This window comes from Arvicanthis niloticus, chromosome 16 (genome assembly GCF_011762505.2).
Source record: "Arvicanthis niloticus isolate mArvNil1 chromosome 16, mArvNil1.pat.X, whole genome shotgun sequence".
NCBI classification, from domain to species: Eukaryota; Metazoa; Chordata; class Mammalia; order Rodentia; family Muridae; genus Arvicanthis; species Arvicanthis niloticus.
In genome coordinates, this window is record NC_047673.1 from 34,124,955 (window position 1) to 34,138,367 (window position 13,413).

The window sequence follows — 13,413 nt, forward strand, 5'->3', positions numbered from 1 at the left end:
TACCACTCCCTGGTGACCAATCAATCAGACAGATGAGTCTATGTGGACCATTCTTATTCAAACCACCACTATGCTCCACTTCTAATTAAGAAAGTATGTGTAAATGTTAACTTCTGCATCATAAATAATCAGTTTTCTTCAATAGAATGGCCCTGAGTATATCAGCCACAGCCAAGAGGGCAAATAACTGGCCAACACAAAGTGGACTCCACTGTTTTGTCTTGCTTTGGTGTCTATGTGTTATATATGTGCTTCAGTTTTGTTTGACTTTGCTTATTTCCTTTTTAAAGAGGAAAACAGTTTGAATTGGGGATATTTGTGCAGGGGGGAAATCTGGAAGGGGTTTGTTGAAGGGAAAGATAATGACACATATTTTTGCCTGACAAATTAAAACATAATAATAAAATTCAAACAAATAAACTAGTTTGGACTTGGAAAAAAGGTCCACTTGATGAAGTGCTTACAAAAGTATAACACCTGGATTTAGATTCACAGAGCCCACAAAGTTTGGGGAGGTTAATGACATTTGTCAACACTAGGTCTTTGAAGTGAGAAAGGCCAAGAAGATTCTGTGGGTTGCATGCTAATAATGGTAACATATATAGTGAATATCATATTCTATAAGGTATCATGTCTCAAAAGCTAAAGAAGAATATTATATAGGAGGACACCAGGTTCTTTGGGAAGGTTTAGAACACACACACACACACACACACACACACACACACACACACACACACACATATTCATGAATTAGATTTAAGTAAAATATGATGATCCTATCACATACTAACTTCAAAAGATCAAACGGATTGAGAGAATAAAAAATGAAGAAAAAAAAAAAACAAGCAAAACAAGCAAATGGCAGAAATGTGTTCCTATATACGTGGAAGCTAACTCCTCATCAGAATTCCTAAGGGTAGGAGGACATACAAAAGATCATCATTGTGTTAAAGAGAATAAAACTGACAGTCAAGACTGTTGTACCTACATCAGTGGAGATGGCTCAGTGGTCAAGAGCACTTACCACTCTTTCTATATTCCTTATTCTGTTAGCGCACATCTCATGGGAAATGATTCTGACTCCTATCTATTCAACTTATAAAGCAGATGTTTATATGCTATTAGGCATGATTTCATAAGCTGTGCCATTTATCTTTAGTATGGTTTGCAATGTTCAGAAACAAGTTTTAGTAGATTCTGGGTCTTCATTCTCAAAGTCATGGTCGTAGGAGCCATTTTGCACAAAAGGAGGTCTGTAAGATCACCTTGGTCATGTAGGAAGAAGTTTCTTGAGATAACCCAAGTTCTTATTAGGTTTCACAGTGATTATGTGTCTTTGTTCCACAAAGTGAAGGCTATAGGACAGCCAACCTGGGGAAATATTATTTCTGCTAGTGACAGTGATCCTCAAGGGCATCACTACTTCTGGAAGGCTACTGTACTTAGCATGTCCAGTTGGTGACCATGCAGAGAAGAGGAACATCGTCCACAGGCAGAACTTAAGAAACATGTTTCTTTTATGGACCAGGGCCTCACCTACAATCCCCATGTCCTACTAGAGAGCAAAGAAGGAGCTTGAAAAGTCTCAGCTCTCCTAGTCCTCAGTACAGTTGCAGGCAGCATTGGCCTTTAATGGTGTGTCTTCTAACAGAGTTGAGTCATCAGAGCAGCAGGGCAAACAAAAAGAAAACAAAGACAAAAGACAGGTAAATAAGGGCAGATGTAGCTATAGGTAAATCAGGGTCAAGTCAGGTTAGAGAGGAAAACAGCAGAGAATGACTAAAACCAAACAGTGTTATAAAATATATTCGTTCCAGCACAGATATACTCTGAACACTCAGTTTTTAGTAGCATGCTCTTCTTTTTACATTGTTTCTAAATTTCTGTATTTTTGACTTTTCATCAAGAGCAAACTTCAAAACTTCCTTAGCTGAAAATTAAGCTTGTCTTTGCATATATGTATATATGTATATATTTGTGTGTGTGTGAGTGTGTGTGGTGTGATTCAAATTCTAACTCCCCCTTAAGTTATTATTCTAACTTAAAAACTTAATGTTATTAAGTACATTTATATGCTTCTTTCTGTCTTTCCTTGTCATTGCCATGGGTGGCAGAAATTTCTTTGAGGCTTGGTATTACTTGTATGTGTATTTTCCATTTTATTCTTTGTTATGAGGATTACTGTATTTTGATTACTTTGTTATTATGATTACTGTAGAGTGTAGACTAGTGTGGATGTGAAACTCATGTGCATTTTAATGTATGTGTGGAGGGCACAGTTCTTCCTGGCTAGTGAGACCTTGGAAGCTACACACCCTGCTTATGCAGTTACTTCTAATGGTTAAGTGTTTTATTTATTTATACTGTTTGTGTGTACGTGTAGATATATACACGTGTTCATGTTTCTATTCGTAGAGGCCATGAATTGCTATTTGACACAGAGCTGGTCACTGATTCATTGTTCACTAAAGAGGAAAGAATAACTGTCTAGCAAGCCTTAGCAGTCCACATATGTCTGCCTCCTCATTGCATGCATTGAAAGTACAAGCCACCAACCCAACATTTTACCTAGGTTTTGGGGATCATTGTCATGTCTGTATGTTTGTGCATCATTCATTTTACTGAGTGAGTCCTCTCCCTTGTCTGGTCTCATCATCTTTACTGTACTATTATTTGGAAAAAAATAATTAAAAGATATGCATTACTATATAAAATGCTAAGCGCCTCTTGCTTAAGTAAAAAGGATAAATAAAAGATATCTGAAGGCAATATAATGGGACTGTCATTAAAACTCTTAGATGCTGGGTCATGATTCAGGAGTACTTCGAGTTTTTTTTTTTTTTTAGTAATTATAGCATTTTGACTTTTGGTGTAAGGAAAATAATTATTTATTAGTTTGTACAGCATTGTCATGATTGTACCAAGGGAGATATGTCAGAATTTCTGATTAAAACTATAGTAATAGAAAGAGTAAAAACAAACCTTAATTGAACATGCAAAGTCATGTATTAATTAAATTACTGTACCCATGGATTCTGTCATTCAGAACTGCAGGAAAAAGGTATCATTTTTTTTCATCAAAAATATGGTACAATGATAGCAACCTGGATTTCATGTTAGCTCTCAGATTTTTGTTACCATAACTATTTTTTCTCCCCAGAATATCAAATTATCAATAGCTAGTCATTTACCATCCAAGCTTTCTATAATTTAGGAAATTTTGAATCACACTAAAATCTATAATCTCCATAATAAAATAGAAGAGAGTAGAAATATTTAAAGGAAATGCCATCCCCACATATGAATAGTTGGTAAGGGAATTGAGGTCTGTATGCATTTGCCTACTAATTATTAATGCTTTTCTCCTTTCCTGTATTGTCTAAAGGCTTACCATCGGATGAAGTGATACCCATGTTATTTTCTTGTTATAGTCTTGCTCACAAAACATTGTAAAAGCCATATTAAGAATAAAGATTGTTGTGTGAGAATTCACAAGAGACTGTAAACCCTTCACCTCTCATGGAGTAAGTTCTAGATTTGTGTTGCTTACTACAGAAGCTTCTCATTTCACAGAACCTGGCAAATGATGATGTTACTCCCAGTGATTTCTCTACCATGTCACTAAAGCCATTTAGATTCCCTCTTCTATGTCAGTGAGACTCACTTCTTTCTTCTCATGCTATGCTCCAGTATCTCCACTTGTGAATATATCTGATTTCCTAACTTACATTTCCCCAATACACTGTAAATTCAGCCAAATTCTGTATTTTATTCATATTGTAATGATTGTTGCTTTTTATTTACTTAGTATTGAACTTAGGAAGGAATAATCAAAGCACTTCAAGTTCTAGAAGATAATTTTACTCCTAAAAATACTTATAAGCAAATGAGTATCTGTCATTAGTTGTATCTATTTTGGACAGTGAGTACTTTAAACACCTATACATATAGAGGCATTGTCTTGTTTCATACAACTGTTCTTGATACTAATGCAAGAAATGAATTTGGAAGAGGAGGTGTGCATAGCAGCACAGGGGTAAATTTCCTTGCCAGTTTAGTATCCTATAATAGAGAAAACATCAATGTAGGAACAGTGCAATTCATAGGTTTATTAGAAAATGGTGAGAAGATGTTCATTCACTGATTCAGGTTGCTAACATCTGACACTTGGTGACTTCACCATGTGCTTCATTGACCCTTCCAACTTTTTTTTAAAAAAATTATTTCTGTGAGAATTTCTTGTTGTATATTTTTATAAGATTCTTTCACATCCTGCAGTTACTGCCAGATTTATCTCCTCTTCCCATTCACCTAATTTCATGTTCCTTCTCTGTCCTAAAACAAAACAAAGCAAAACAAAACAAAACAAAATCAACAAAAATAAAACAAAAAAGATACTAAAAATGTTGAATCTTCTTTCTACTTGCCATGCTATATGTGATCATTTTGTCTGCCCAGGAGTGAGTCAGAGAGTGTGGTGGATTTACCTAGTTTCATTCCATTGAAGAAAATTGATTCTTCATCTCCCAGCAATTACCACTTACAAATAATTTCATGGCTAGCAGTGGGACTTTTAAAATATTTTTATGAAGCTTTTTTTTAATACAGTGAATTTTGATCATGTTTACTAAGGGTGGGACTTTGTACCCACTTCTGCTTATCAGGATTCTGTCTGGATTGCACTTTTGCATGCTTTTTTTTTTCCTTCATGGTTTCTGTGATTTCTTCTGTGTGTCTATCCTACTGAGTCTGGAAATTCTCTTTCCTTAAAGTCATCTATCACCTATGGCTCATAGAATCTTTTCATTCCTGTTCCCACGATGGTCTCTGAGCCCTCAGTGGTGGGGCTTGATAAAGACATCACATTAGGGTTGAGCCATCCAAAGCCTCACAGTTTGTGCATATTGTCCTGTTTGGATCTTTGTGCTGTGTACTATCCACTATATTTCACAGGCTGGTGGGAGCAAATGGTAGGATTATGTTTATCTACTGATTAAGATGCTAATGTCTGGAGCATCATGACATCCCGGAGGGCTTTATTGACCCTTGCATCATCATCATCATCATCACTTTCTTTGATAATTTTATACTTTGTATTTTATTATATTTTTCCCATCCTGCAGCTCCTCCAACAGCCATTGCCCCTTCCAACCCACCCAACTTAAGACAAGACAGAACAGAACAGAACAGAACAGAACAGAACAGAACAGAACAGAACAGAACTGATCTGAACCTCCACCTGCACCCTTGGCAGATGGGCCTGCCTGCTCCTGCATCTCACTGCCTTGCCTGTCTCCCAGGAGCTGTGCTCTAAAGAGGAACACAGGTGAGACCTCTTCCCCAATACTCAGGACAGCTGGGACCCTGACAGAGCCCAGCAGACAAGGGATCTGTCCCTCCTTGCCAGAGCCCCATCGCCCTTCTGGTCCACACCTATATCTATCTGCACTGACAGCAGACCATAGTGTCCACTACCCCACCTCACAACTGTGCCTGTCCCAAGAAGCAAGATGGTGTATCCAATTCTAATATCCAATAGAATAGACTTTCAACCAAAAGTAATCAAAAGAGATAGGGAAGAATACTTCATACTAATCAAAGGAAAAATACACCAAGGAAAAAATCCACCAAGACAAAGTCTCAAGTCTGAACATCTATGCTCCAAATGCAAAGGCACCCACATAGTTAAAAGAAACTTAAGCTCAAAGCACACATTGAACCTGATACAATAATAGTGGGAGATTTCAACACTTCAGTCTCACCAATGGGCAGGTCATTGAAGCAAACTAAGAGAGGAACAATGAAACTAACAGAAATTATGAACCAAATGAATTTATCAGGTATCTACAGAACATTTCACCCCAAAATAATATACTTTTGCCTCAGCACCTCATGGAAACTTCTAGAAAATTGACCACATAATTGGACACAAGACAAGTCTCAACAGATACATGTAGATTGAAATAATCCTTTGCATTCTATCTGATCACCACAGACTAAGGCTAGACTTCAATAACAACAAAGCAACAGAAGGCCCACATATTTATGGAAACTGAACAAGTCTCTTCTCAATGATAACTTTGTCAGAGAAGAAATAAAGAAATTAAAGACTTTCTAGAATTCAATGAAAATAAGGGTGCAACATACCCAAACTTCTGGAACACAATGAAAGCAGTGTTAAGAGGAAAATTCATAGCACTAAATACCTTCATGAAAAAAATCAGAGAGATCCTATACTAGCAACTTAACAGCACATATGGAAACTCTAGAACAAAGAGAAGCACACACATCTAAGAGGAGTAGACAGTAGGAAACAGTGAAAGTCTGGGCTGAAATCAACCAATTAGAAACAAAGAAAACAATACAAAGAATCTATAAAACTAGGAGCTGGTTCTTTGAGAAAATCAACAAGAATGATATACCCTTAGACAAAATAGCCGAAAGGCACAGAGACAGTATCCAAATTAATAAAATCAGAAATGAAAAAGGCAAACACAACAGAAACTGAGGGAATTCAAAAGCTTATTGAGCCTTCTTTCTTATAAGACCCAAAACAACTTGACATACACAAGTTGATCTCCCTTGAAGTTAAAGAAACTGGAAAGTAAGGCTGTGAACCACCTTTGGTTAGTAAAATTCAGTAGAATTCTGGTTGGTCAGAACAAAGCCTTATCCTCAGCTATGATAGACTAAGTGATTTGCTATCTGCAAATTTATAATTATTTGCTTTGTGTCTGTCAGTTAGGTTTATTTTACAAAAGCTACATTTACGTGAATCTGCTGGAGGGGAGAGCTCTGAACTGTGAGGTTTCAATGGAGAGAACCGAGGATATGAAAATAAATAGGACACAAAGCTGGGGTCAGGAGGACTACACAAGCCGATGGCTCATACCTGCAATTTGTTAAGCAGCACTGTGTCTCGTGCACTGCTTGTCCTTGGAAACAAGGGCAAAGTCAGCAGAAAACTATCACAAGTGGGGCAGAGTCAGCAGGAAGCTGATCAAGCAATGTTGTTGCAAAGGGAACACAAGCTTTCTCTAGTGTGTCATATACAGTGCACACAATAGCCTTGGGACTGATAACTACAGCCTTTCAGGGGAAAAGTAGAGTTTCTAGAAACTGAAAACTTGATTTCCTGGACCCAGTATCACTGAGCAAGAATTTAAGTTCCCTTTATTCTTTCAAAGCCTTGGTTTGGGACCAGGATTAGATTAAACATTTTGCAGAATCGTACTGATGAGGCCATTTGTGGTATTCAACAGACCAGACACTGGGTATGGAATGCTGTGGTGCAAGCAACAGAGAAGGAACCTGTTGGGGTATGGAGGTAGGGTGGGTATTTGGAGAAGGCTAGAGCTTAGCTACAAGCAGGCTGTGTTAGAAAATTCTGCTGGGGCACTGTCACTATTTTGGGGACAGGCTGACTTTAAATTATTTTTAAACATTAAATAGGGACTATTATCTTTAGTTTCAAAGATAATAGGATTTGACAGCTTATATTTATTTTATCCGTCATAGATTTGTAAATATCTTCATGATATCATTTTATAGACAGAGTTGATTAATAATTAGGTGTCAGGACCTATCATTTTCTGTTATACATTTTCAGGATATAATACCCAAGCTATAATTACCTTCCTGGATTGGTAACAGGAAAAGATGAAATTCAAGTTTCAGCATAGGACAAAAGTGTCCACTTCACTCCATAATGAGAAAGCCTTATCCCTGAGATAATCAAGAGTGCTAATCGCAATATGTAGCTTTCTATACTGGGAGTAGAGATCAAAGGGAAGAAGGTGTGGATAGTTGTTCAGGATATTGAAGACTGTCCCATTGGCCGTAGGTAGCTAATCTTCAAGAGCATAATTGGATGCTGAAATTTCTAGCATCAATGTAGGGCTTAGAGTCTAGCAATCAGAATTGTGGGTGTAATGTTTCTGAGTTGTGCTGAATCTTTGAGTTGACAATAGTGTTGTGTTGGCTAGATTTATGCCAGTTGACCAAGAAAATGTCCCCCTAAGATGGGGATGTAAAACATATAGAAATGCCTGTAGAACAGTTCATTTAATGACTGATGGGGGAAAGCCCAGCCCATTGTTGCCAGTACTGGAGCATTGATCTGAAATGGCAGTGGTTCCTACCCTGTTTAAGTTCCTGTTCTGACTTCCTTTGATGATAGACAGTGATTAGGAAGTGTAAAAATATACCATTTGTTCATCAGGTTGTTTGGTTATAGTGTTTCATTACAGCATCAGTAAACTTAACCAGGAGAGGTTTGTTAGGGAAGTTTTGAAATTTGTGTGAAAATCACCTGCACAGTGAGATTTATTGATACCATGCAGGTGAGAGCTGAGGCTACAGCAACCATGAGATGAACCTCAGACTCTTCTCTCTGGTTTCCAACCTCACTCTGGCTTTCCTAGGAGCAGATTCTAGTAGACAGGACTTGCCCTTCAGGAAATGGGATTTGGAAACTCCCTCTCTCTGTGTATGCAAAACAGAATAAAAAAGGAAACAGTTTAAAGCTAAGACAAACCAAATACAAAGAAACACATTCAGAGGGCCATGGTTTAGACCTATGCTATGGGAGACAGATACAAATTCTGTTAAAAATAACGCAACAGATTGTTTACAATAAAGAAAGGTGAGGATGCATCTGACTTCCTTTTATTTGTGGTAAATGCTTTTGATACTCAAACAAGGGTGGCAGGTCTCTAGAACTGGCCTGTGATTCCAGATACATGCATAGTGATATTCCTACACTGAGAAGTCTATACCGTGATAGATGAAGTTCCAGAAGAATGAATGTTTTAATTTTTTATCTTTTTTGATCCCTTTTTCGATTCCTTTTTTGATTCCTTTTTTGATCCCTTTTTTGATTCCTTCTTTTTTGATTCCTTCTTTTTTGATTCCTTTTTTGATTCCTTTTTTGATTCCTTTTTTGATTTCTTTTTACTTTGAGTACGTTCCATACCTGATTTTTCAGGTAGATTATCAATTGGTTCTGGCTCTGGCTCTGGCTCTGGCTCTGGCTCTGGCTCTGGCTCTGGCTCTGGCTCTGGCTCTGGCTCTGGTTCTGGTTCTGGCTCTGGTTCTGGTTCTGGCTCTGGTTCTCGCTCTGGCTTTGGTTCTGGTTCTGGTTCTGGTTCTAGTTTTACTTCTAGTTCTAGCTCAGGTTCCGTTTTTTCTACTGCTTTTTCTTTTGAGGATGATGCTAACTTCAAAATTAGCAAAATTATAAAGAATATCGAAATCATAAAAGGAATAATAAGTCCCACCAGGATTTTACCTTTACCAGTCTCCTTCTTACCACCTAAGTGCCCAGGAGATGGTCCACTGTCTATACTACCTCCAAAGCCAGGTAGTCGACAGTCTGGGGGTTCCCATGTGTCATTACAATGGCAGTGGTGTTTATTGTTGCAGACACCTTGCATATTGCATAGGATTTCTGAACAGTTACTTACCAGAACAGACTTGCTGACACACTTTCTATCAACACATAAATAGTCTGGAGCACAAGGTGTGCCATCTTGCACTGCTCCACTGTCCTGTAAGGTACTACCAAAATGATAGTCCATAGTCCAGCAGGTGAAATTTTTGAAGTGAGTCCAATGCAGTGTTTCATGGTTTCTCCTTTGAGGAAGTTCTGTCACATTCTCACACTGAATTCTTCCACAGAGTACATTCACCATAGTGCATCTTATGTAGCTAGAGCTACGGTTACCACAGTTACCGAAACGGTCACCTCTTGTGTTCATTTCATAGTAGCACATTTCATTTGCACTTCTACTTCCATTGCCAAAAATATTCTTACACTGTGCCTCACGTTCAGGACATGCCATTTTATAGCAATAACCCCCAGAGCAAGGGCTTCCGTCTTCTTTATACACATCTTCTGGACACTCAGCTGAAGTTCCATTGCACCACTCTGGAAGGTCACACTCATTTTTCTCTTTTCTACACATGGTGCCTGTTTGAAGGAACTGGCAATCTTGGCAACAAAGCCCAAAAGCACATTGAGCACCAGGTTTGAGGACACAGCCCTCGCTACAGCATGGATCTTTTGAACAGGATTTAGAGCTCCCACAATCACACTGCTCTCCTTCCTCAACCAAGTTATTCCCACAAATGGCCACAAGTGTTGTTACTAGTGTATCTGGAGTATTATATAAACAATTTCTTCTGGTAACAACTGAAAGCATTTCTTCATAACTACAGTTGCTGAATTTTGGTGAATTTGATTTATATGGGGCCATTATGCAGCTTTTTCTCCTACAAGTACATCCACTTAGATCATGCAGCATACCCAAGTTGTGACCCATCTCATGCGCTATAATAAATGCCATTTCTGACATTGAATCAGAGATGAAACTATTAACTGCACAATTATTAGGTGTACAAACTGTACCTACATGAGCTAATGCTAAATTTTTACCATATCTGTGTCTGACAAAAAGGTGTATGATATCATGTCTAATGCGATTGCCTATGTTTTTTTGCTTCCAAATGCAGAAATTACTTAAGACATTATGTATGTTTTGTTCTATGTTGACATGGTTCTTCTCATTCCAGAATGAAAGAGTGGTTAAAACTATGTCAGTATCTATTTGAAGATAATAACCATTTAGCCCATTGACTATTTGCAATATATCTTGAATACAAGCTGTGATATTGCCATTTCTATAAACATACTGGTTACGATCTATTACAACAAAATATTCAATAAACCTGTGGTGGGTCCACCAATTCTCATATGAGTTTTGCAAAAGTATAGAATCATTGATTTTTCGAAGCTTCATTTGTCGTGCCATTTCCTCTTCGTTTAACCCGCATCTCATGCGAATTGATTCTGACTCCTCACTGTCCATTTTGTAAGCCAGATGTTCAAATGTTGAAGTTGAGCTCTTGGGCATGATCTCATAAGTTGTGCCATTTATCTCTAGTATGCCTTGCAAACTCCCAAAACAGGTGTTAACGATGACCAGGGATTCTGGGTCTTCATCCACATAGCCATAGTAGTAGCAGTCATTCTGCACAAAAGGTTGTTCTTCAAGGAGATCACCTTGGTCACTATAAGTGAGTAATAAGAAGTTTCTGGATATCAAGTTTTTCTTGGGCTTTATGGTAATAATGTGTCTTTCTCCACCAAATTGCAGGCTATAGGACAGCCAGCCTGGGGAAGTATGTTTTCTACTATCAGTGACCCTCAAGAGTATCACTTCTTCTGGAGGGCTACTGTTTTCAGCATGTCCAGTTGGTGACCATGTAGATAGGAAGAGCAACATCAACAGGCAGAACTGAAGAAGCATTACCTTTTTATGCATCAGGGTCTCACTCACAGACACCAGAAAGCATCGCTCTCCTAGTCCTTACTTTGTCTTGTTGCATGCAACTCTGGCCTTTAATGTGTCTTCTAGTAGAGTTGACCAGTCAAGAGCAGCAGGACTAAGAGAAAGTGAAATGAAGGGCAGATACGGTTATAGGCAATTCATGACCAAGTTAGGCAAGACGATAAAACAGGAGATATTGGGCTAAAATTATTAGTGAGTGTCTCAAAGTGTACCTACAGTGTTTGCAGATTTTTCTATTTAATTGTAGTAAGATATACCTGTTCCTGTGCAAATATATTCCAAATATACTCCCAGCTTTTAATAACTCGGCCTCTTTTCCACATTGTTCCTGAATATTTTAATTTTCACCTTTTCCTCAATTGCAATGAAAGAATTCCCCAGCTGAAAAAATAACATTAGTTTTGTTTTTGTATTTTAATATTAATTTAAATTCTAAAATCTGAACACTTTCCTGTCTATTGAGTAAGTTTAGGTTTTTTCCATTTTTGCCTTGCCATGGCTAGTCAGAAACGCCTCTCAGGATGAATATTTTTCTTATATTTCCAGTTTTCTATCTTTGTTATTATTAGTAGTGCATGACAGTGTGTACACTAGTGTGAATTTGAAGCTGTGTGTCTGTTGACATATGCGTGGAGGCCACAGTTCACCTTGGTGTGGGTTCTCAGCAACTATATACTTTGTTTACATATCTATATTTTAAGTTTTAATATCTTATCCATTTATTTCATGGGGTTTTTTGGCATGAGTGTGTGAGTGCACATGTATGTGTGTGTCTATGTAGAGGACAACATTAGTCTTGAGTATCTTTCCTAAGACACCTTAGTTTTTGTCACAAAGTTGATCTCCAACATACCAACTCACTAAAGAGGGGGAGGTTGGCTGTCTCAACTTAGTATATGATTATTTGAAAAAAATCAAGTTAGGGAAGAAATATATTACCAAATACAATGCCAAGAGCCCACAAAAGAAAAACAGCAATAAAAATATTTAAGAACAATATAAAGTAATTCTGATTAAAATCCTGACGTGCTGATTCATTATCCATGAGTGTTTTGGTATAGGTGCCATAATAATTATAGCATGTAGACTGGTGGTATGAGGAAAGAATTATTTCTAATACAGTAATATCGAGATCACACCAAGAAACGTATTTCAGAACTAATGACTAAAACTGCAGTAATAAACAGAAAGCTAAGAAAAACATCTTAAGGAATAATTGAGTGGCCCCAGTTTTTTGTTAATTTAATTACAGTTAGCAATAGTTCTATCATCCAGGACTGGAGAAAAGACAATATTTTCAACCAAAATTTGGTACATTTGTACCAACAGAGACTTTGAGTTGACTCTGAGATATTATCGTCTACCTTACCATTTTTTCTCACTACATCCTCAGCACAGTTTTCCATGGTGAATCACAGACCACCCAAGATCTCTATAATTTAGGATGTATTTATCATATTAAAAGCTCTAGGGTCATAACAATAAAATAGAAGATGGTAGAAATAATGAAAGGAAAAACTCTCCTCAGATCTGAACAATTTGTCAAGGAAGTAAGGAATGTGTTTTGTTTTTCTGTCCTTCAAGCAAGATTTTCTGAAAGTTTTACCGTCAGGTGCAGTGATGCCCATGGTCTCCTTTAGTTAGATCTTTGCTCATGAAGCATTTGTAAAGTCCATCTTAGTAGCAAAGTGTTTTTTCTTTTGTTTGAGAATGCATAAGAGAATATCAACTCCTCTCTTTCTTTGTCTCTCATAGAGTAAGTTCTAGATTCATGTGCCTAGCAACAAGAGCCTCTCCTTTCTCAGAACCTGGTAACTGCTGAGGTTCTTCCCAATGGTTACTCTCCCACTTCAGCTACTTATTTGATTTCCCTTTCCATGTCAGTAAGTTCAACTTTCTTTCTTTCATATGCTATACTCCAGGATCTCCAGTGTGAATAAATCTCATTTTCTTTCCTGACTGACTGATAGTTTTCTTTATACGTTGTGAAGTTAGTTGAACTCTGTATTTTTGTTCATCGTGGAATTATTATTTCTATTTATTTACATAATTTGGAACC

At 37.5% G+C, this 13,413-nt stretch overlaps 1 protein-coding gene across 1 annotated transcript; it reads right to left on the minus strand.

Annotated features, from left to right (window-relative positions):
* Window positions 1-8,655: 8,655 nt before the first annotated feature.
* LOC117721757 (disintegrin and metalloproteinase domain-containing protein 26A-like) lies at window positions 8,656-13,112 on the minus strand. Its single transcript, XM_076913762.1, has 2 exons — window positions 12,961-13,112; window positions 8,656-11,448 (listed from the first exon to the last, which is right to left on the minus strand). The coding sequence occupies exon 2, from the start codon at window positions 11,325-11,327 to the stop codon at window positions 8,814-8,816; it is 2,514 nt and encodes an 837-aa protein (XP_076769877.1). The 5' UTR covers window positions 11,328-11,448; window positions 12,961-13,112; the 3' UTR covers window positions 8,656-8,813.
* Between the last annotated feature and the right edge of the window lie 301 nt (window positions 13,113-13,413).